Source organism: Castor canadensis, chromosome 8, assembly GCF_047511655.1.
Source record: "Castor canadensis chromosome 8, mCasCan1.hap1v2, whole genome shotgun sequence".
NCBI classification, from domain to species: Eukaryota; Metazoa; Chordata; class Mammalia; order Rodentia; family Castoridae; genus Castor; species Castor canadensis.
In genome coordinates, this window is record NC_133393.1 from 132745050 (window position 1) to 132770107 (window position 25058).

At 38.5% G+C, this 25058-nt stretch overlaps 2 protein-coding genes and 1 long non-coding RNA gene across 10 annotated transcripts in view; 1 reads left to right on the forward strand and 2 right to left on the reverse strand.

The window, feature by feature from the left end:
• Positions 1 to 14564, reverse strand: part of Nr2c1 (nuclear receptor subfamily 2 group C member 1) — a 49658-nt gene extending 35094 nt beyond the window's left edge. For 3 of the 7 annotated variants that reach the window (XM_074084153.1, XM_074084152.1, XM_074084147.1), the window contains exons 1-3: positions 14369 to 14564; positions 4233 to 4308; positions 714 to 947 (exon numbers count right to left, since the gene is read on the reverse strand). In XM_074084153.1, the coding sequence (XP_073940254.1) occupies positions 714 to 947; positions 4233 to 4286 (288 nt within the window). In that variant the 5' untranslated portion in view covers positions 4287 to 4308; positions 14369 to 14564. Of the gene's footprint in view, positions 1 to 713; positions 948 to 4232; positions 4309 to 11139; positions 11246 to 12534; positions 12668 to 13751; positions 13881 to 14336 lie in introns of those variants that run through there. The other 4 variants (XM_074084149.1, XM_074084150.1, XM_074084148.1 and 1 more) reach the window with 4 other exon arrangements.
• The window catches only part of LOC141425817 (uncharacterized), a 63345-nt gene continuing 52297 nt past the window's right edge, over positions 14011 to 25058 (forward strand). The window contains exon 1 of the long non-coding RNA XR_012450954.1: positions 14011 to 14139. This is a non-coding gene — a long non-coding RNA (uncharacterized lncRNA). The remainder of the gene's footprint in view (positions 14140 to 25058) is intronic.
• The window catches only part of Fgd6 (FYVE, RhoGEF and PH domain containing 6), a 106765-nt gene continuing 97676 nt past the window's right edge, over positions 15970 to 25058 (reverse strand). For both annotated transcript variants that reach the window (XM_074084146.1, XM_020158126.2), the window contains exons 19-21: positions 23357 to 23485; positions 22462 to 22610; positions 15970 to 20022 (exon numbers count right to left, since the gene is read on the reverse strand). In XM_074084146.1, the coding sequence (XP_073940247.1) occupies positions 19986 to 20022; positions 22462 to 22610; positions 23357 to 23485 (315 nt within the window). In that variant the 3' untranslated portion in view covers positions 15970 to 19985. The remainder of the gene's footprint in view (positions 20023 to 22461; positions 22611 to 23356; positions 23486 to 25058) is intronic.

Here is a 25058-nt window from a genome sequence, read left to right on the forward strand (position 1 = left end):
AAGGCAAAGCTAGCAGCTATGAGTCCTACTTTTTTTTTTGGTGGCACTGGAGTTTGAACTAGGGCTTTGCCCTTGTGAAGCAGGCACTTTGTAGCTTAATCAATGCCTCTAGTTTTTTTGCTCTGGTTATTTTGAAGATGGGGTCTCCTGAACTATTTGCCTGGCCTTAAACCTCAGCTTTCCTGATCTCAGCCTTGCAGTAGCTACAATTACAGACATGAGCTATCAGCGCCCAGCCGGCCCTACTTCTTGACTTGGTAGCTTCCTACATGGCCCATCAGCTTGGTTCTGAAGCTGCAGTTACAGAAGCTGCTCCTGGTGCGGCAGTATCGTCACTGCGAAGCAGCACTGGCCTCCTAGAACCAGTGTTGCAGCATGCCCCAATACTTGATGCTGGGAACCTGGCTGACAACTGTTTCTTCAGCCCTTCCAATCATTCTGCAAGCTTTCTATAGTCTTTAAATCCCTTCTCCTGGCCAAACTATCCAGAATGGAGCTCAGTATGAGATCCCCCTAAAGAACTCCCTAAAATTCTTGGGTGTGAGAATTAGAAGGAAAAGCAGAGGCCACAGGACAGGGCAGCCACAGACATTCTGCACTGCACATCATTTTACACAGATGTTTTTTCCTACTGAAAATACAGATACATAAAGTCTTAATGTCAGGATTTATGTCATGTTTCTTAATTTTTTACAAACGTAAGAGTTATTTACCTGGAGGTGTGGAGCAGACAGATCAGGAGTTGCAAAATACAACTGGTTGACACCTGCTGCATCTGGAGTTGTGAGGAAAACTTTTCCTGGAGTGGAATCTTGTCTGGCCAGAATGACCTTGCTTGGAGGAGTTGAGCCATCATGATTCGTCAGAATGAACTGCTTGCCTTGTGCATTATGATCAAGTGCTGTCACAATCTGGATTTTCTGCCCAGTTTGCTGCTCTGTAACAATCTAACACAATCACATCAATTCAACTCAATCTTAATATTATGTACCTTTTAAACCAGCAATTCTACTTCTAGAATTCTATCTGATAGAAATAAGCAAATGCACCAAAAGAGGCAGAATAGTAACATCATTTGATCTCACTATTTTGATTTCTTCCTTCCTCTTTCCTCCCACTTTTTGTTTAAACAAGCAAGTATTTGTTGTCCTGGGATACAACAATGAACATCACAAAATCTTTGCCCCCTGAAGCTTTTATTTTAGTGGGGAGGGCAGATTAAATAAATAATGATACTGTAGTTTTTTCTATGTGCAATGATGAAAACCAAAGAAAGGTAAGGTGAGAGACACTGAGGGAATGAAGCCATAGAGGAAAGCTTTCTCTCAGGACATACTTTTTACACAGACCTTAGTGAAAACAAAACAAAAAACTCAAACAACAACAAAAAACCAGACCAAGCCTTAGGACTATGCAGGGAAAGAGCATCCCAAGGAGAGGAAACAGAACACTTAAGAAGGCTCTGGGGCAGGAGGGACTATATAGTAAGGGAACCATGTAAGTGAAAGACAGTAGAAGACAGGGACTATGGTGGCAAATGGAATCTGAACAACAGCATAGGGCTCCACACACCCTACAAGAAGTCTAGATTCCCTAGTGTGTGAAATGGAGGGACTAGGGGGGATTTGGAGCAGGGAGTGGCAGGACCTTACTTTTTAAAGAAGGACCATCTTAACACTGGCTGAATGGTTCAAGTGGTAGAATACCCGCCTAGCAAGCATGAGGCCCTGTGTTCAAACTCTAGTACTGCCAAAAAAGAAAAGAAAAAACCATTTTAGTGTGAAGAAGACACTTGGAATGTTCAAGAATAAAGGGAGATATACTGTCAATATGTGGTTATAACACACACGCACTGGGAACAGGGTAAGTAGCTATCTGGGGGTAAAAAAAACCGATTAGATTTGCAATATTTTGGGGGAGAGATGACAGAATATGTTGATGGATTAGATTGGAATATGAGGGAAAAAAAGAATCAAGGATAACTACGAAATACTGGCCTGAGCAATTGGGTAATAAAACTTCCCTCTGCTGAGATGAGGTAGGTAGGTAGGTGGGTTAGGGAGGAGCAAGTTCGTGAATAAAGAGAACTATCCCAGCATTGAAAGTTTTATTTTTGAGAATATATTTTCCAGTTAACTTTATTAAGCTAATTTAATTCCTAGATCCAATTTTCAAATGTCAGTTTCCATTTTGTTTTCATACTTTTTTTCTTTTTTGCAGTACTGGGGCTTGAACTCAGGGCCTTCTCTTTGAGCCACTTCACCAGCCCTGTTTTTGTGAAGGGTTTTTTTGAGATAAGGGTCTCGTGAACTATTTGCCTGAGCTGGCTTCAAATCACGATCCTCCTGTTCTCTGCCTCCTGTGTAGCTAGGATTAGAGGCATAAGCCACTGGCGCCTGGTTTATTTTCTAAAATTATTTTTACCACAATTCTTCAGTGTGCAAAACTGAAAACAAAATTCTTACTCATTAGCCAGTTTTCTGTCAAGAGATTGTATTGATTATAGCTGCTATCAATTTGAGCTTTCTTGGTTGACCATTATTTCTACCAAATCTTATTTTTTCTGGGTCTAGTTCTTTTAACTATTCTCAAATAATATTTTAGAAGTATTATGAAAGGTTTTGAAGCCGGGCATGGTGATCTTGAGTTTGAGGTCAGCTGCATAGTGAGCCCAGTCTCAAAAACACATCTATCACACCACCATCCCCTGGTTTTTGAACATGGATTCTCTCATAGCATTTATATTTGTTGCAGCATTTGTAGAACAAAGCTTACACTAACAGAAATATGTCTATAAGCTGGAGAAGCCCATTTTTTCTTCAACTGGAAGAAACAACTAATTTATCTTCTGAAGTCACTATAAACATTTTTATATTTTTTTACTAGTCTTATTATTTCTGCCTTATGATAAACTTATATAGATCTAACATGGAAATCAGTTGTTAGGTAATTTTTTGTCTTCTCTGTTTTTGGTGGTACTGACGTCTGAATGTAGGTCTTGTGCTTGCTAGGCATGTACTCTACTGCTTTAGGCATACCACCAGGTTTTTTTGCTTTAGTTACTTCTCTAACAGAGCTTTGCTTTTGCCTGGCTGACCCGGACCACAATCATGATCCTCCTATTTATGCTTCTTAACATTGCTGGTATGACAGGTGCACACTACCAGGTCCAACTGCCCATTCCTCTACCCCCCACCCCGCCTTGGGACGGGGGACTCAGGAACTTCCTGCCTGGGCTGGCATCAAACTTGTGATCCCTCTTGAGTGCTGGGATTACAGATGTGTACCTCAATGCCCAGCAAGTTTATCACTTTTTATAGGTAGTTATACCATAAGGAGATCTCAACTTAATTTTTAAACGTATTTTATTACAATATCAACATTTATTATAGGACATTTATATAAAGTAGCTGAATCTCATTAACATGACCAGTGTTATACCAGATTATGGTATGGTTTTGGTATAATTTAATTGAATTATGGAGGTATTTGTTTTCAGTTTTGTTTTTTAACACAATCTATCCTTGTCTCCACGCCAGTTAAATTTTAAGGACAGGTGTTATCACACTTGGCCATCACTTGGTTATTTTTGGACCTTAAATTCACTGGAGACAAAGCCAGTTACCCTGCATTACCTCAAAGACTGGTACTGAGGTTGATTTTCACTGGAAGCTGTTTTATAGCAAAGCCTGCCTCTCTTGTTCCTGCAGGGAGGACAGGAGTAGTGAAAGGAGGGCAGGAGAAGGTCACAAATGGAGAGAGGCTTGCTTCTAAGGCCTACCATGCATCCCCAAAACAGCTATGAGCCAACGACAGTGGCTAAAAACCAAAAGGAAAATACCAAACAAAAAAATGTATCATATACCCAGGTACCTTTACTAAAGAATGGGATACAACCATTTTAAAAATGAGCTTGTTTGTACTGACATAAGCCATTAAAGCTGGCCTCAGATTTCACAGCCTCCAAAACCATTCCCTGGTAAGGTCTCCATTGACCCCACAACTCTGGATTAGATTTATTTTTTTCCGTGTTCCCCACCCTGTACTATTAACTATCATAGCACTTACTATATTCTATTGTAACTGGTTATTTAACTGTCTCTCACTAGATAAAAAAACTATCTGAAAGTTAGTGGTATCTTTTACCTCTCTTTACACCCCTCCAGAAGCTAGCATACACATGTAACATAAATAATAATAGTTTGGTCAATCAGAAAATGACGTAGACATACCTCACTCATCTGTTGTTCAATAATTTGATGTGCAATTTCTTCGATAGTTGCCATGATCTAATTTTGTCAAAATGTCCTGCCAAAGATAAAAAATGTCTTTTTACAACTATACACATAAAAACATATTTACTGAAGAATTTATAAGTGAAATTATGACATTTAGGATTTGTTTCCAAATAGTGCAATTTTAGTGGGGAGGGGTAAGAGGGAAGAGAAAACCAGACTAGTCATACACTGATAATTATTGCACACACTGTCTGTTCAGTGAAGTCACGGGCAGGGCTTATGAAGCAATTCTCTCTGCTTTTGTACACAATGAAAATGTCTACTAAAAAAAGGGCTGGTGGAGTGCCTCAAGTGGTAGAGTGTCTGCCTAGCAAACATGAAGCCTTGAGTTCAAACACTAGTGCTGCCCAAAACAACCAACCACCCAAACCTAAGAAAAACCATCCAAGACTCAGCAACTTCACTTTTTTTTTTTTTTTTTTGTGGGCATAAGGTTTGAACTCAGGGCCTTGTGTGCTTATGAGGCAGGTGCTCTACCACTTGAACCACAACCTTAGTAACAATTTTTTTTTGCAGTACTGGGATTTGAACTCAAAGTCTACACCTTGAGCCACTCCACCAGCCCTCTTTTGTGATGAGTTTTTTCACGAAGCCTAAAAGGAACTCTGAATGATACAGACCAGGAGTTGTAGCTTATGCTTGTAGTCCCACTACTTGGAAGGCGGAGGCAGGAGGACAAAGAGCTACAGAGTGAGAACCTGTCTTAAACTTAAATAAACAAAGAAAAAAACTGAACAAACTCATCACTTCACATGTACTTTCATCAGTATTTTATAAAAACTGATAAATTGCATACATTAAGATTCTCTAGAACTTTGTGAATTATAATATATATTAAATTTTTAATTAGCCTTTAATATATATTAACATATTAATATGCATATATTATATACATTTTGCTAAAAACAAAACATAGCAAAATAAAGCAATACTTGGAAGGACACATAAGAAAATGGCTATACTGAGTTGGGTGTGGTGGTGCATGCCTGCAATCCCAGCACCTGGGAGGCAGAGGCAGGAGGGTAGAGAATTTGAAGCCAGTCTGTGTTACATAGCAAATTCTAGGTTAGGCAGGCTGGGCTACACAGTGAGACTCTGCCTCAAAAAATAAATACAAATAAACAAAAACAAAACAAAAAGATAATTATAATAACCACTTCCAAGCAGAAGAATTGAAAAAGAGAAATCTATTTTTCACTAAGTGAAAAACTTTGCTTAAATATAAGTATTATTACAAAAATTAATCAGAAGTAACAAAAATAGTTTCCAGAGTCTTCTGGAAATTCTCAAACCAACATGAGTGTATCTGTATATCAGACTCCAAAAAGCTAGCTCATAATGAAAGCTTAGGTTGGTGAACTACGTATACACATCAATACTGTGTGACTACTTAAAAAAGCGTATAAATAGGAAAGCCTGAGTTCAAATCTCAGTATTTAAGAAGGCTGAAATGCACTACTGTTTTATTTAAACAGACCAAGGAGCTTGAAGGTGCAATGTGGGGAGGTTCTTGTTTACTTTGTCACCGGCAAGCAGGCAGCACGGTGCCCATGGGCTTGAATGTTAATGATCTTGGAAAGGTATCTTCAGCACTGAACTCATGGCTATTCAGATTTTTTTCTTTAGAAAGCACTGGAAACTGCAATGGGTTTATAACCTTTTTCAGAGTTTCAAACTCCCTACAGAACCTGCTAAAGCTACATGCTCTCCTTAGAAAAACAAATACATACATGTATCATATTTGTGATACATGGCAATATTCTAATTCTGTCTAAATCCTTTGCCCTACTACAGTAGTCTACAGCTCCACATAGCAAGACAACTGAAAAACTTTCAGAACATCTGATTCACTTGTACATCTCAATTTGTTTTGAGTAAAACAGAAATGAGGAATTTGAGAAAAACTAGAAACACAGATTTAAAAAAACTAAAAACTTCCTTTTGCCCCTTCCATTGTGACTTCAAACTATTTATCACATCCTATTAGTAAAGACTGTTGAGTGTTTGTCAAGCCAACTCACTAAAGATTCAAGTCTAAGAAGTCACAGATATAGTGATATATCAAATCTATAATTCTATGTTCATTATCCATTTTTCTTCCTAAACTATGAATATAATTTATATAATTAGATCCATAAAATAATGCAAATATATCCTACAATCTTGTTTAACTAGAAAAATGTTCACTATTTTAAAAAAAGAGGCAATTAATCTAAATTAATTAAAAATCCTAACTAAGGCTGTTTGAGGACAACCTGGACTATTTAGTGAATTCTAGCACCTGAGCTACATAAATGAGACCCTATCTCAAAAAAAAAAAAAAAATCCTAAAGTTATCTCATTATTAAAATTGAGATGTTTCTAGAGGTAGCGTCATTTACTCTGGCAAAATTGTTTAGGGGAAAATGATGAAGTTGATGAGGATGAAACTGGCATTAAAACAGCAGTATTTATAAGAGTGTATGAATCACTTTCATTGTGACAGAAAATAAACTACTAATTTAAGCAAAAAAAAAAATTGGGAGAGGAAATATACACTACTAGAAAGCTGACTTCAGTGTCTTTAATGTAGCTTCTGTCTCTACTCTCAGATTCTCTGTATGTGACTTATTTTCAAATTTGCAGTAAAGCATCGTGAAAGGAAAAGTAGTTTTCTCTTACTCCAATTTAAAAATCCCAGTGATGGAGTTTGATTGGCCCAGTTTAGGTTATGCTCATGCCTTAGGTTATACTATGAAAATATACCAGGCAGAAGGAATAGGTTGCTATGATTGGCAGCTCTCATTTCTTAGAAGACCTATCTCCCAAGTGATGAGGACTAGCAGACATGGCTTCTGATGTAATAATCATGAGCCTGTGTATGAATTCAGCTCAACATGATTGCCCCGAGAGTAACCGTAGTCAGTTTTACATGAATAGTTTCCCAACTAAATACAAATCCACTAGAGTCTGGTTGGTGGAGTTTATAACTGGACCCTGGAACCAAAAATGTGCCTGACTTTCTTATATTAGCTTAAGATAAGCCAGAATGTATCTGTCTTATCTTAAGCTAATATAAGTTTGCAAGATAAGTAATGAAATCACTTTTGTCCTAGTCAATATACATGCCCCTCTTTCTGACCCAAACTGCAGGGATCTAACTTGTCTTGCTACTGCCTAGGACCATGCTTCTGTCAGGAAGTGTCCCAATAAACTGCACTCTGTGCAATCCTGGACCTGCCAGCCTCTCTTCAGTCTCATGCACCTCGGGCTGGTTTTCATGCACTGGGAGTGGGATGCCAGGCAACTGCTTCAGCTTACTTCTACTAATACAAGTCCACAGAACACCATTAAACTACTCAAAGAGTAGTTCAAGGTCCATGTTGTTGTTTCTAGAGAACTCTCAAATTGCTTTTGCTTTCTTGTCTTTCCCCCCCAAAATAAACATGCCAAAAAATCTTGTCTTTTAGTTTGTAAATTAGCATAAGGGGTGAAGGCAAGGCAGCCTTGCAATCCTCAATATTAAAAACATGAAGGCTGGAGATACAGAACCTTACTGTTATGTTTTCTCATGAAAACGAAACAAAACACAGAATCAAATTAGCTTTGGGTTACCAGTTGAAATTTTATTCCCAGTTTTATAAGAAAAGCTAATAATTTAGGACATGGATGAAGATTTCAATGATAGGAAAGAGTTTTTAATATTTTCTAAAAAAAAATTAAATTTGAATAATTTTTAGTGAAAATAATAAAGTATTTTTAAAAAGCAAATAAGCATGAAATGATGTATATACGTGAATATATACATGCATGTATATATGCATGCTAGCTATACTATAATGAATAATATGTACAGATCTCCAGGACACCGCTAATGTTCTAGCCACCGAACAAAACTGTTTATTTTCTCCCCCACCACATGAACTCCATCTTTCTAAACCTTAAACTTTCTTACCTTCATGTAAAAACTTTTTTTGGTTGAGGCGCAGTACTGGGGATTAAACTAGGGTCTTAATGCTTGCTAGGCAGGTGCTCTACCACTTGAGCCTCATCCGCAGCCCAGGTAAAAACTTCTTTTACGTGGCTGGGGTTGTGGCTCAGTAGTATAGCACGTGCCTAACATGCACGAGAAGGCCCTGGGTTCAACAACAAATAAAACAACAAAAACTCTTCCCTGGAGGTTTACTCTAATGACTGTGTCATTGTCATTCAGTGACTTCTTTTCTAGTCCCATTACTCACAGAGGATTTTTACACTGAATATTGTTTTGGTTTTGCCATCAGCACAGATGACTTGTGTCCATAACCAATCTAGTCTTCCAAGGATCTTGACCTCATAACCCAATACAATTCACTAATTGCTAATTTAATATTATGCAGTCAGATTGCTCCAGCATGTAGATCTGATATTGACCTCTCTTCTTGGTATTCTTCACAGCTTTCCCTTTACCTATAGGATCTGAACCATCATTTGTTAAACCTTACCTTTAGCTGTACATATCACTCCTAATTTATTAATTTACCATACTGTTTCCTGCTTCCACATCTTTCCACCAACTTTTTTCTATACCATCAATGTCATGAAATAACTGTATCATTACATGCTAAGACCAAATACAGTACCAAACATGAGGCATTCTTTACAGATTGTTGATAGAAAGCTAAAGTGTTATACTTTCCTAGAAAAGTAATTTGCCAATGTAGATCAAGACCCTTAAAGGTGTTCATACTCTCAGCATTTGGAGGCTGAGGCAAGGAAATGGCAAGTTAGGGGCCACTCTGAGCTACACAGTGAGACCTTATCTCAAAACATAAAAGATATTCATAGCCAGGCATGGGGGCTCACACCTTCATCCTAGCTACTCCAGAGGTGGAGATCAGGAGGACCAAAGTTTGAAGCTAGCCCAGGCAAAAAGTTGGCAAGACCCCATATCAATCAATAAAACGCTGGGCACGGTGGTATGTGCCTGTCATCCCAGCTATGCAGGAAGCCTAAAAAGGAAGATGGTGGTACAGACTGGTCTGGACATAAAAGTGAGACCCCTATTAGAGAAATAATAAAGGCAAAAAGGGCTAGGAGCAGAGCTCCAGTGGTAGAACACTTGCCTGGCAAGTGCAAGGTTCTGAGTTCAAGCCTCAGTACTGCCAAAAAAAAAAAAAAAGTTCATACTCATTATCCAAAAATTTGTTCTGTATTCTTGTATTCAACAAATACTTGCTGAGTGCTTTTTAAATTACAAGCCAGAACTTTGTATGGGTGTGGGAATATAGGAGGGATATTAAACAAACACATCTACCCTTGTGAAGAAAACACAGAAATAAGTAAAATGTACAATATCAACACCTGTTGCTATAACAGACTGAGACTGGGTTATTTATAAGGGAAAAGGTTTACTTAGCTCACAATTCTGGAGGAAGGGCTGTTCAAGATTAGGCAGCAGGACTGGGCGAAGGCCTCATACCACATTATAACATGGCAGAAGCACGTGCAAGAGTGGCAGAAGGATCCAGGCAGTAGAGACAAAACACAAGGGGTAATTCTGCTTTGTAACAACCTGCTCTCATGGTAATTAATTCAGGTGGGTGACTGAGAATTCACTCACTCCCAAATTTATTATTGCCCCTCATGACTCAAACACTTCACTAGGCATTACCTCCTAGCAATGTCACATCAGGAACTATGCCTCAACAGTTGTTTTGGTGTGGTGGACCACGATTGAATGATAGCAACCAACAAATGGTGAAAAGTAGGATTGAGAAAAACAGAAGACAGGCTAGTGACAAAATACTTGAGGGGGGTGAGGTGGTGCGGGGAGGGTTTGATTTTTAAGAGGTCAGAGAGGTCTTCCCAAGAAGGCATGTTTTAGCAAAGACAAAGAGGTAAGGAAGCAACTCATCCAGCTATCTGCAAGCTTCACTTCCAGATTTTTCTTTAGGACACATATTTGTGCAAAAAAAAGTTCTCTGCAACATCATTTAGAAGAATGAAACCACAGAAACTGAATAGCAAGAGAATTTTAACTAGTCACTATTATATTAATTAAAATTATGCGTAAGAAAATTGTTTAATGATGAAAATACATAAGACAAACTAAATGCTAAAAAAGGAAAGAAATAAAATTTTATTTATCATATCCTATGCCAAAACATGCAAAGACTAAAAAGTAACTTAAAGGACTTAAGTGGTAACTGTGATTTTTCTATGCTGAGAATTGCAGACCACCTGTTTTCTTCCTATAGTTTTTGAATGGGTAACCACTATTGTAATCAGAAAATTAAGCATTCCCACTTTCCAAAAATTTGTAAATTTATGCATCAATTAAAAATGAAACTGAAAAGAAATATTAGGCATCTCTTTACCTGTATCTCTATGCATTTTGTCCCCATCTTCTAAAGTACCCATTTCTCTGCTTTATAAAGGGCTCTCACTTGTAATAAAAAGTTGAGCATGATGGTACATACCTGTAATTCCAACATTTGGGAGGCTGAGGCAGCAGGACCATGGGTTTGAGGTCACAGAGCAAGATTTAGTCTCAAAAAGGGAAAAAAAAAGGTCCCCAGTGTCACAGTGCTGAGGTGGGGAAGGACTGGGTTAATTCTAGAGGGAATGAGTTTTGCTCTCAAGGGACTACAGTGGTGACTCTGGGGGCAGGCTGTTACAGAAGCAAGGTCCCTCCTCTTGTTTTCCCTCCTCTTGTTTTGTATCTTTTGCACTTGTCCATTTGCCCGTCCACTTTTCCACCATGTTATGATGTAGCACAAGGCTCTTATCAGATGCTAAGGAGATGTTGGCAACATGCTCTTGACCTTCCCAGCCTCCAGAACTGTGAACCAAACACTTCTATTCTTTATAAATTACTTACTCTACTGGGTGTGGTGGTATATGTCTGTAGTCTCAACTACTGGGGAGGACTGCTTGAGTCCAGGAGAACAGGAATTTGAGATCAGCCTTGGCAACATAGTGAAACCCTGTCTCAAAAAAAATAAAAAATAAAAAAATAAATCACTTGTTCTCAGGTATATTGTTTAAGAGTATAACAGAGTGTCCTAAAATTCAGACCTCTGATTCCAATTTTACTACATACTAAATGTATAACTATATGTCAACCACATAACCCATGGCACTGTTTCCTCAGAAATAAAATAGACTCAATACAATCACAACCTACCTGAGAAGGTTAGATTTGTGGAAGTGAAAAAATAGCTACATTAGTGGCTAACAGTCTGTTACAGGTCAGAAGTATTCCATGGAAGTAAGCTGAATAAACAAAGTGCTCATTAAATGAACAGAAGTGCAGAAGAACAGTAGAGAAGAAGGGCTTAGGGAAATCTTACAGAAGAGACAGTTGAGTTAGTCATTGATGGGCATTATTTTTACCAGCCGGAGGGAAAAAGCAAAAAGCATGAGGATGCTATCTTTACCACTCTAGTACTATTAGCCTTGCTCTTTTTGTCCAATTACCTTGATCTCATCCCCACATCTCTTTCCCACACAAAGGGGTGATTTTTTAAAAGTACACCATGTAGATGATGCCATCCTTCTTTCTTTCAGACTCTAAAATTAAAGACCACTTTTAACTTGTTCTCTCCCTGTACCAGACACAGTTCTTTTTATTTCAATCCTTTCCCATCCCAGTCCTATTCGCATGACTTAATGTAGGCTACTGTCACCCACTGCAATGCCTTGCAAACTCTGTGTTGTGAACAGTTTTACCTATGGGGAAACTGACTCAGTAGGTCATGACCAGAATAAGAAAGAAAGAAAGAAAAAGAGGAAGCCAAAGTCAGGAAGGACAATAATCGTGTATCAGCTGTAGCAAGGGTAAGCAGCCTGGTGAAAACTACTTCAACTGACAACACATGTGGAGTGTGCTGGGTCATGATATGAAATCCATTCTTGTGGTATATAGTCAACACATGGAATGTATGACATAAAACAATTATTTTGGATTTTTTCCCGTTTGTTTGTTTTGTGGGAGTGGGGTGGGTCCCTTTGAAAAATCTTCTGTAACTTAAGGTTTCCCTCTCCAGAAAAAAAAGTTCACATTTATTCACACCCCAATATTATATGCTAAATTTCAAGACTCATAAAATCTGCAGCCAGTCCAAGGACCCCAACCTAAGAACCCGAGGTAAAATTTCCAGAGATGACTGCATGTAATTGAGCCAGTGGAAAGCAAAATCACAATCTCCCTCAACACATCACCCTCACTTAAATTGTTCCTAACCACTGAGACTCAGTTCAAGTCCTTTATTACCCAGTGTTTCCATATAGGTCCAGCAGACATCACGTACAGTAAGTTGTTAACCCAGGATTCAGGAACAGATTTCAACTACTTCGTAATATCATATACAAAATTTTATGTAGAGGTCCACTTTTCTAGAGATGGTCTGAAAAAAAGATTTTATGAGCTTGGGAGGGTCATGAGACTCAAAAAGGGCAAAGAATTATGCTTATACTATTATTTATTGTATGCTGTTTCTTTTGTCTCTTCTATTCTGCTTGGGTAGGAATTACACATTTTGTGTAGTGCACACATTGCTGCCACTGACTTACATTTCTTGCAAAACTTTTTTTTTTTTTTTTGCAGTACTGGGGCTTGAACTCAGGGCCTATATTTTGGGCCACTCCATCAGCCCTTTTTTGTGATGGGTTCTTTCAAGATAGTGTCTCGAAAAACTATTTGCTGGGGATGGCTTCGAATGGCGATCCTCCTGAGTAGCTAGGATTACAGGTGTGAGCACCAGGCTGCAAAACTCCTTCTTAAAAGACTGAAATGTGCTACAAGGAATGACAGAATTAATTACACTTAGTGCTACAAACTTAAAAAAAAAACAAACACAAATATTTTCTTTAATTACAATGAATGCAACATTAAAAGCTTTTAAAATCAGAGTGAGTGAGCTGGTAGGCCACGAAGGAAGCAGGACTGAAGCTGTGGCCTGGGGATTTGAACTTTGGTCGCCACCACTCTGATCACAGGCCTCTGGAATAACTAGAGAAATACGTTGTATCCAGACATTCAAGTTACATCTGAAAGTTACTGGACTCTTATTTTGGGACATTTTTACTAAGAATATACTATCTTTCCATTGTCTCTTAAGGCCATTTGGCCCCTCTTCTTTGCCACCATTAACAGGCCAACCTTCTCTGCTTTCCTTAGAACACTCATTCAGAACTACTTATTTGAACCTGTATATTCCAAACTGCAATTCCTAAGACGCCAAGTAAAGTCCTTCTTAACCTTTCCAAGTCGATCTCCCAACTGGACATTAAAAACTCAGTTTCGAAACTATTATGTATCACCCTCACCCAACGCGAACAGACACTGTTCAAAAACAAAACAAAACAAAACAAAACACCCTCAAAGTCATAGGCATACTTAAACTTCCGGAGGCGCAAACGCCCTAACTGCCTTAACTGCGAGTCTTTCTGCTTTTTCCTTCCAGTTCCTTTACAGGCTGACCTACTTACTCAAGGTTAAGGGACAACTTGGCAACATTTCTATTTCATAAAATGATCTTTGCACGAGTCGGAGGCAGGGTTCTTAATAAAGGAGCAGTTGCAGGCTTGGAGCCGCAGGGTACACTGAGGACCCAGGGCGGATCCATTTCTCACCCCCCTAAAGGACACAGGTGCCAAGACGGCGCCCTATTTACAGCGAGCGAGATGTGAAAGTGTGCGTGGCGGGGCGTTCACCCCGCGGGTCCCACGTAGCTACGCAGGAGAATCGGCCCTGGAAGCCGGGGGTTCCGGGACGGCGCGAGCACCGCTACCGGCACCCACACCCGCCGTGCGCCCAAGGCGCGCGGCTCCCCGGGGCGGGAGAAGCGGCGGCGCCGCGGAGACGGAAGCTGTTCCGGTAGGTGAAAGGTCACAGCGCAGCGGGAGGCGCCCCACCGTCCGGCCCCGCGCGCCCGGCAACATCGGCCTCGGCCTCTCCCCGGCCCTGCCGCTCTCCGAGTTCCCGGCCAAGCTCGAGTAGCCGTGGGGACCGGGGGCTGCCATACGGGCTGGGTCAGTTAGCAGTTGGGATGAAGGGACATCCCCGAGCCTCACCGCCACCGCGGGTCTCCTTGCTCCGCACTTACTGCTTCTCTCCACTGCGCCCGCTTTGATCGTGCCGCGGCGGCCGCTGGGCTGGGGGGGGGACACCCCGGGAGGACAGGCTGGAGGAAGCTGACAGGCGGGGGGACCCCGGCGAAGAGGTTTGTGTATTTGGGGGGAGGTCAGAGTTCGTGACCCCTCCCTCGGCTCGGCAGTGCGCGTTCCAGCTCGCGCCTGCGCAGTAGCGCGACGAGAGGAGATGGTGAAGTTCCCCGGGTGGGCGGAGGGACCCGGGAGTCCAGCTGCGGCTCTGAAAGTCGACTGCCCCCTTTGGGTTTGGAGGGAGACTGCCCCCCAGAGCTTCGTCCCCCGAAGTAGCTTCTTTGGGAAGTCATGTACTTTTAGCAGCATGTTTGCCAAAGGTGTCATTAAAGGAAGTTTTTGCTATTTCGTTTTTTGGGTTATGTTGCCCAGACTGGCTTTGAACTCATGATCTTCCTGCCTCAGCTTTCCCAGTGTACAGAGTGTGCACCATGGTCTTCTTAAAGAAGCTAAGCCAACATTTCATGTTTGAGTAACAATAAATAACCTAACTGGTTTTAAGCACTTGTGTTTCTAATTACTCTGGGCTCTGTTACAGGCTAGCCCTTACATTAGACTATTAGAATACTAGTAAGTCTTGGTAGATTCCAACCAGATGTTTAAACTTTCTAAATAGAACAAGCTGAGGCAAAATCATGTATAGTAAGGTAAAGTTTAACTCAACTGTTGTGAGTAAAGAAATATAATGACTAAATATAGGGGGGCAAGAATATAATCACTACTGTGTAAGTTCCTGAGGGCTACTTTTTGTCTGTATTGCTAGAGGATGTATTTCCAGTACATAGTACCCTGCCTGCCGGTCAGTAAAGATTTGCTGAACAAAGGTCAGGAATGTAAGATCATATTCTGACAGTGGCTGCTTGTGGCTGGAAGCTCTGACCTGTGTTCTAAGTACTGCGTGGTTTAGACTTTAGGAAGTGACATCGATCAGTACTATAGAATAGAAGCCACAGATTGAAGACAACTCCAAGTTAAGAAAAGCAAATGTGTGTTGGAATGAAAATCTCTGTCATTTCCTGAGGAACTAGGTAGGTGGGCAAAGAAAAAGGGCATGCAACATTCCCTAACAATTTGAAGAATGCTTCATTCTCTAAAAGTTCACTTCTAACCTTTTAGCATTATTTGGTGTGTGTTTAGTTTGATTATAAGGTGGCCCTTCCTCCCTGAAGTATCCTTAAGCTGGTCCCAAAGGTGAAATCTGTCAAAGTACACCGTAGGTCCAGTGGAAAAAGGTAATCTGAGACCTTTCCCTACAATATGCACACTTGAAGTGAGGCTTGTAATTACCCTTTATTATCCAATTAAGGCATGTAACTCAAAATACACTGACTTATTAAAAGCTGGAAGTAAAAGCCATTCGGGGAACATCGCTGCAGGTGAGGTCTCCCTTAATTGTGTTCACAGAAAAGGTTACTGAGTTGGTCTTTAAATGTGTGTCTCTGAAAAAAAGGTATGGTTTAAAAGACTTCATCACACTAGCAGTAGATGTTACAGCAAATTTATTTTGCATAAATATAATACATATTAACACTTTTACAATGCTAATTATTTATAAATGATCTATATCTTTATATGAACAATAAAATACAAACTATTATCTCTTTAAGCAAAAAGTGTTTCTAGAAATACATTATAAATCATTAAAAATAGTATTTTAGGACTGATTCTTAAATGTTAACAACTCCTATGAAAGGGAAAACTGTCCCCCCTTCATTCCTCATCCCAAAGGAACAGAAATTTGATAGTTAAGCTTTCTGAAAATCTACTACCTTTAAGAAAATTCTAGTAGGAATTTTTATGGAACTGAAGTTTGAACTCAGGGCTTTGTGCTTGCAAAGCAGGTGTTCTACTGCTTGAGTCACATCGTCAGTACAGAGCTTCTTTTAAGAGAAAAAGTCATAGATAAACTTTCCCTTTAGAAAATGACATTAAAACTGGCATGGGCTCCAGATGGTGTGTGTATTGGAGACATACCATAGGAAGGAATTTAAGTAAAAAAAATACTGAGTGTTCGCTGTATGCAGGGCACTCTGCCAGATGCAGGAGGATCTCAAATGAACAAGAAGTGTTTTCAAGGGCAGAATGTGATAAGAATCATGTAGGAATTAGTCTGAATCATGTAGGATCTAGTCTGAATCATGTAGGATCTAGTCTGAATCATGTAGGACCTAGTCTGAATGAACAAGGGGGAGAGAAGAGTGGTGATCAGCTGTCCTAGAGATAAGTAGGTAGAGATGGGGCTGAGGAGGATGAAAAAGAAGGAAATTGGTTAAATGGGTGTGTGGTACCAGAGGAATTGTCCTATGCCACTCAAGGCTTTAAGAGTAAGGATTAAATTAGACTAGAATTATGGCTCAGGAAGATTGCTCTGGCAATGGACACAATGGATCACACAAAGAAGGCACTGAAATTAAAAAAGTGAGTTTTTCCAATGCTAAGAATAGAACCCAGGGCCTCATGTATGCTTAGGTAGGTGTTCTGCACTGCACTACTCCCGAACCCCAGAAGAAAAGATACAGCCATTATTAGGAAGAACTAATAAGGACTTGGGGAGGGCCTACACAAAAACAGCTGCAGGGCAGTAAGACTGGAACGGGTACAAGAAAAATCACAGAGTATTATTGAGACTTGCGGGCGGATTCTGGAAGCTCGTCTGTCATTTTTCTATTATGGAAGAAAAAGATTTGGATGGGAAGTGAGTCGAATGTTAGTCATGTAACGTTTTAACTGCTTGAGGACTCACGTGATATCAACAAGCTCTCACAAATAAGGTCTGTAAACATGTCTTTGTAGCAGGGTGGAGAGAATGGGTCTAAGATTTGAGTTAGAATGAGAAATTTGAGAACTGTTTTGGGTTGTAGACAAGAATCCTGTTCTCAGCCACATGTGATGACCCACACCTGAAATCCCAGCACTCAGGAGGCTGAGGCAGGAGGATCATGAGTTCCAGGCTAACCCTGTCTCAAGCAAAAAACAAAAACAACAAAAAAACCCAATAAAACAAAATAAAAATGGGAAAGAATTCTGCCATTAGAAAACAGGAAAAGAAGTTGGAAAGAGGTTCAGAAAAATGGAATAATGACAGAGATGACCTTTCTCACTTTCTGAGGACTCCAGATATAAATAATGGAGACCCACTGGTTAGGAACACTCACTAAAAAGGCCATCCTTACCTTAGTTCAGCCTGGCAGCTCTTGTGTAGGTTAATTTCAGCATAATTTTCAGCTTAGTTTTAAAACTGCCCACTCTCTCCTTCTAAATAAAAGGAGACAACTGAAAAAGGGTTTGATGCAAACACATGTGTCTGTGGAACCACTCATATTTTTTAAATGTTAGCATTCAAGAGATGTTTTTTAAAGTATTTTTATGCCAGGGTAGTACATGCCTATAATTGCAGCATATGAGAGGCTGATGAGGCAGGAGTATCAAGAGTTCAAGGCCAGCAGGCTACATACCAAGACCTTGTCTTAAGAAGTAGTTTTATACCAAATTGTATATAATTAGGCTCTCAGTTGGCATTGAATGAATGAGACAAAAATAACTGATCAGCTTTAGTAAGTCATGAAGGACTGATCACAGGGTGGGGGGATATAATACTATTTCACATTTTAAACATTTTTTTGGGAGGGGGGAATCTGATACCTTATGTTTTCTATTTTTCAAAACTCTCCACAGGCTAATTAATTGGCTAAGACAATCAGAGTTTCAGTGGTACTTAAGGAAAATTACTGTAAGTTTGTGCTAGCTTTCTCTTTTATTTATGTGTGTTTAGTTTTAGAAGTGGTTCTTGATTCAACCAGGTATTGTAAGGTAGAACAGCCTGGCTAATATTTCTTACATTTTGAGGCACAAGTCAAGTCAGTTGTTACTCAGAGTTACTCAGAGGCTGAGAACTCGATGAAGGGTAAGAATGCCAAAAAACTTGCTGTCTTGCTAAATGCCAGACAATTCAATAGAAAAAAATATTTTAAAGTACAACCTTGGCTTCCAAAAAAATTACACTGTAAACTGCAAGGATTTTAACATGGGAGGCTTATTTATGTGATTTTAATTAATGGGCCTGCAAAGAAATATTAGTTTACCTGACTTGGGAGGACAGCATTTGAAGAGTGTCAGGTTGCACAGGGTTTAAAGTGATGCCCAAGCTAGATATATCCAGGAAAAGCTGCAGCTGTCCACTCTATATAAGGGCTTCATAGAAGTATGCAGGATGTAATTCTCTTGACTACCAATTATCACATTGAATTAGGAAATCTTTTATAAAGAAGCAGAGAGGAAATTCTTGTGCCCGTTAATGAAATACTTTTTAGGGATAATTTATAATTTAAACTCAGTCAACAAAATGTGTATTATGAACATCAGGTATGACTTTAATTATTGCATTAATTTCATTTTTCGTTTGCTAATCAACAATTTTGTGTACAAGGGGGTTCATATGTTAAACACTAAATACACTAGAATTATGATGATAAAATTTTCCTAATGAGGTGTACTGACAGCTAAAGAAAGGAAGGATTTTTTTTTTAAATTACCCCGAAGACAAATCACAAAGTGGTATAAAAAGACCCTTCAAAAAAGAGTATTATACAATTTCAGCTAATGCTGGCTTAGAATTTGCACTTTTTTAATATGGCAATTCCAGTTTATTTTTTAAAGCACAATATTATAGAAAACATTCTTTTTAGATATAAATACCACCATTGACTTGGGTTCAGAACTCTTACAATAGTAGGGGATATTGTATAATATAATACCTGCCATATTTTGCTATTAAAAATTCATTTATGTTTATGTTGAACTTGCAGTTTAAAAAAAAAGAATGGACTTAATGAAAAGCCTATAGATGTGATTATTTGTGTCCCTCTGCACATGGAAATTTCCTCATTCCCACTCAGTTTAAAAAAAATTCAGATTTCTATCCCTTTACTATAATTCTTTGATGATACAGTATTAACTCATGCTAGAAGAGGTACATAAGAAGAAATACAATTGACTGGAATTTCATTTCACAGTTCCTGAGGTAGCAGCTGCCCCTGTGTTTTTCCATTAAGAGATACAAAAACTCATCTAAGGTTATTGATTTAAAGACATGCATTTCTTCACCAGCAGTTTTATAATAATCATAATTTCTAAATAGAGCACAGTGCAGAAGTTTGCTCCTTGACATGTTTTTTTACTTACAAAATTTACCACTAGTGAAAATGTCACAATGTAAGGCAGAGACAACAGTGTGGCCTGTGTAACAAATAGTCAATACAATATACAGTATTCAGCTAAGGATTCTGGTCTCTAAAGAAATGGTGCTTTAGAATTCAGTGTGAGTCTCAGAAATAATTCTGACCATTAAGTAAACATCAAAATTTTAATAAATAACATATATGAAAAAACAAACATTAAAAAAACTATGTATACCTAAGAAAATAATTTCTTGTATCGATGCAGAGTTTGGTTGCATTTATCTTCGCAGTGTTCATTTTTTATACGTTTTTAAATTGCTTTTACTCCATTCTGATGAATTTCCATATCCTTGGAATCACAGAAGAAATGAAACCATTACTGCTACAATATTGTGCCTTCCTGAAATGCTTCTATCCACCTATTGGTAAGAGAAATCTGTTAGATTTGTAAAACCCAATCATCTGGTATATGTAAATACCACACAGATACCAGCTGGCCTGTAGACCAGATTACCTTAGCAGCATACTTAAGCGCTTTCCTATAGCAAACTGTAGTTCTTGCATATGTAGAGCTACCCTCTATTTGACGGTTCGTTCCAAAATTTGGCCTGTAAAGTGTGTCTTTTATTTCCATGAGGCATGAGGAAGGACAACTTCATGTGCAAATGTTCTGCAAAGTTCTGACTTAATCGCTGTTGGAAGTAAATGTATCAGCAAAGGCCTTTACAACTCTTTTTCTCTTTTCTTGTGTTCTGACTCCACGCTTTCAGGAACACTAGCTATGTATGTGCCTACTTTTCTTCCTCTTAACTGCATTAACTAGAATTCCTTTCTATATCTCCTAATCCAGATCTGCTCCAATATTTTTCAATTAATGGGAATCAATCTGGCATTTAACCCACTCTCAGATAATCAAAATTCTGCATGCAATGTAAAAATTTCATAGGAGTCAGGGGCTGGTGGAGTGGCTCAAGTGGAGAGTACCTGCCTAGTAAGTGTGAGGCCCTGAGTTCAAACACCAATTACCCCCTTCCCCCCCCAAAAAATCATAGAAGTCTTTCCAAAGACTCAAAGTTTTATTTACAAAACATACAGCTGCAATTACTGAGAAGACACTTGGGGGTAGGCTCTTTTTTAATTCCTCCTTTGTTATGTAATTGCTTCTGAAACTAATTTTGTTTCCTTTCTTACTGAAATGTAATTTCTTACAGTAGTATATTATGTAAAGAAAAGATCTCAGGGAACTATGAACATCTGGAATCACTCAAGTTAATTAGTGATTAATTTGTGCATAACAGATTGTGCACAAATTTCAGGGACAGAATTTTTATAAATTTTGAATTTTGAATGCAAATGGTATATAAGTTATAAGCATATGTCACAGCCTAATAACAAGATTTTCTAAAAGTCCCAAAGTTTCCTGCTAAAATTAATGCATTTTAATATTGTCATGTATGAAAAAGGCAACTCATATGATATCAATAACCTCAAAGGGATCAATTCTAAACTACAAGTAAGCAGTCTTGCTTTGCCCAACTACATCTAATTCTGCCTTGACAACATTTCTATCTTGTTAATATAGTGGAAAAGACAAAGATTAAAGGCACTAATTTGGGCTGGCAGAGTGGCTCAGTGGTAGAGTGCCTCCCTAGCAAGCATGAGGGCCTGAGTCCTGAAGGAAAAAAAAAAGTGAAAAAAGCAATTTTTATTAGTTTCATAGAAATACAGATGAAAACTATGAAAAAGTTTCTGACAGACTCTTAGGGCAATTACTATTTTTGTCCAAGTAATTTTTACAGAAAAAATTCTAAAGTAACATAATCTTAAAATATTCTTCAGGGCTGAGCATGATGGCAGGAACTCAGGAGGCTGAGGCAGGAGATAGTGAGTTTGAGGCCAGCCTGAGCTACATACTGAGGCCCTGTCTCAAAATTTAGAAAACCAACCAACAAACTAATAGTAGCCTCCAGTACTCAGAAAAACAGCTACACACTGCTGAAGACTGGAAGTGAGAGGAGATGGGCAGGGACTTACAGAGTATTTCTAACACAATACCTATTAAATATTCAGGAACATATGCAATTCTAGTATATTCTAACTACCTAAGAAACTGCCAATGTTGCTTACTCAAAGCATTCTTTTTTCTATCTTTAAGCACTTTAAGGCCCATTATTAAAAATACCAATGTGTACTTTGTGAGATAAAGTAAAAATCAGATGAAAAGGAAGAGAGCTAAAGCAATTTTATTCAGAAAGGACCTTGATTTCACCAACAGAAATATGCACTTCTATGTTAGACAACTTCAAACACTTAAGTAAATCACGATTTTTGTTGAGATTTTGGAAACAGTTTCAGCCTTAACCATCAAAAATGATACCATTTCCTTCTCTTCAGTATCTGGGAACCGCATAGGAGCCTCTTAGTATGTTTGACTTTTTCCCAAAGAAGTAAGTTAAGCAAGCAGCTGTTTCAACTCCTGCTGGTTCACAGGACTGTCAAAGTCCTGGAAGATTTCAAGGGAAGGTACTTACTCTTGTAGAAAGAGAAGTCATATGCCTCAGCTTCCCTTCCTTTTTGCCCAGCAGCACCATGCTGCTTTCTTTGAGGTCATGTGTAGACAAAAAAAGTTTGAATAGTACTATTTTCTTATGTCCTCCACCTCCTAAAATTCTTCCAGATATTCTTGTTTTGTTTTAAAACAATTCTGAAGGATTTGAATAATATGTTTAATCTTTCTTATTTGAACCTCTTAAATTCTGAGTTGTCCCCTCTACCTTAAAGTGGTTACTTTAAAATGAACCATTTAAAATAGCAACTTGAAATCTCATGTATAAAAGGAAAATGTCTACATTACTTACTTCTGAGCAGAGTGAGCATCATCTGCTTTGAATAAATAAAATAACATGTTTTTGTGCAGTAACTGAAATACTTTAGACTCTGAGTTCTCATCTTTGACTTGAGCAACAGTGAATCCTAGTAAAGGTTGACTCTCCAAAGCTGCCACATCCTAGTTTGAAGGTACACAAATGAAGATGGGCTCTTAGATTGAGACACATTTCAGATTCGAAAATTCTTCAACTATTTATAGCACTAATTTAATTTCATATACACATATACAAAACAATAATTCTAATGAGTTAGTTTTCATTTATTCAACAATATTTACTGAACCACCTGCTCCCCATCTGCCGGACACTATGCTAGGCAATTTTCAACATGTTTACATCTATTAAATTTCACATTATTTTTTACTATAGCCAAGAAAAGTAGGTCACTATATTATCTTCATTATATGAATGGAAAAAACACAGCTCAGAAAGTTAAGTGATTTAACCAGATCCAAGGAACCAGCAATAGCTGGAAACTTTACAACCCAAAGGAAGCTTATTTGATCTATGCTGATGTGTGATCAATACAATCTGGGGACAGTTTGGAGGGAATATCACCCAAGAGCTTGGCAGAAAGGCTAAGAAGTAGTAGTCACATGTCACCAAAAAGATATGTACTTCAATTCTATGAGAAATTCCTAACACACAAGTAGGAGGCCTCTAGGAACAAAGCAAGAACACCTTTACATTAAAAATACCAGTGACAACACCTCCCCACTCTAAAAGCAAAGCAACAAGGGGCTGGGGTGTAGCTCAGCACTAGAGTACCGCCTAGTAGGCCCAAGACCTGGGTTCATCCCTGGCACTGAAAAAAAAAAAAAAAAAAAACAGCATTAAAACAAAACCCCTAAATTACTCATCTTACCTCACTTGCAGCATATGTATATAGTACTTTATTTTTTATGACAAACCAAAAGTGTTTCCATGGTTTTTTATTGCCTTTTGATCTGTACAAGTAACCACTCATAGAAGAATCTTCTGTGTTTGCTGATACCTAGATAAGGGAAGCCCCACATATAGTTTAGTGATTTTCAGGCAAATTTTAAATAGCAACAAAGCTACTTGCAGTCATCAGATGTTGAAAGCAACAGAGTATTTCAGCATGAAATTGGGTATTTTCAAGGTCTGCTATAATACAATTTGCATACTGCTATAAATATGATCATAAAAACCCTTTCTTTTAGAAGCAATTCAGAATTTTACCTGTTTTAACTGTGTTGCATGTGTTTGTGCATGTGTGGTTTTGTGTGTGTGTGTGTGAGGGTGAGTTCATCTGTTTTCTGGTTTGATAGAAGAAAAATAATAAAAATGCTTCTCTAAAGCTGCATTTTGAGGACTGTGTATTGACTATAGCATCACTTACTTTTCAGGTGTTGGGGAAAATTACTTAAACCTTTAATTCTGTGTCTGAAATAACTTTTTGGATCTCTAAAATCCATTCAACAGAGTAGTAAGCAGAAAATTGTATTTTGTGTATGTGTGTTTGTTTGAGACAGTGTTTCATTATAAGGCTCAGATTGGCCTCAAATTCAAGATCCTCTTTCCTCATTATATTATTACAACATTACACCATGAACTGCACCAGGCCTGGCCTAAGAAATTCTACTATTGATGGGGTGTTTGTAAAGACCAGTCTTTGCTCCCTGAATTTTGGCCTAAAAGAAAAGCTAGTTTTTGCTTCATAAAAAGTTGAAAATGTTTTCATCTTCATACAAAAAGTAAACTCTTAATGATTATAATCTGGCAACTCAAGTTTTTTTTAATGCAGAAATAACAGATATTTTTAAAAATCAAGTTTAGGTCCCGCCCTATTAGTAGTGCAATAGAACTCTTAAGGTGGTGTCTGTGATCTTCCCACGACCCTTGCCTCACAGTTATGCTGTATTCTACAACTCCCCTTGAGCATGCACAGGACCTGGGACTTGAATCTTGCTAAGAGAGCATGGTGAAGGTGATGGCATCAGACCCACGATTATGCTGCGTTATATAAGGCTCCATCTTTTACAAAGACTGGTTGTAGACTTTCTCTTGCAGCTATGTTGGGAGGTTCTCATGGCAAGGAGCCAGTAAGAAGCTAGGGCCCTCAATCTAACAATGAAATTAATTCTGCCCAAAACCTTTGAAACAATCTTTCCACAGTTGAATCTACAGATAAGTTAGTACTGGCCGAAACCTTGATTATAGCCCTGCAGAAGTCACAGCTAAAACATACCTGGAATACTAAGACAATAAATGAGTCTTTTTTTAAGCCACTAACTTTGTGGTAACTTGTTATGCAGTAATGAAAAACTAATATAGGTGAACTCTGTGATGATGATAACGATGATGACAGATTGAACCCAGGGACTTGATAGGCTGAGATACATCCCCATGTCTATGAATTTTAAGTGTAAAAATGTAAAAGTGTAAAAAATGTAAAAGTGTAAAAGTGTATCTTGGGGCTAGGGACTTAGCTTAGTGGTAGAGCTCTTGCCCTGTGTTTAATCCCCAGCACTGTAAAAGAACAACAACAAAGTGCATCTTTATCATGTATTTATTAATGAGTTGTACTAACTTCTTATAATTTC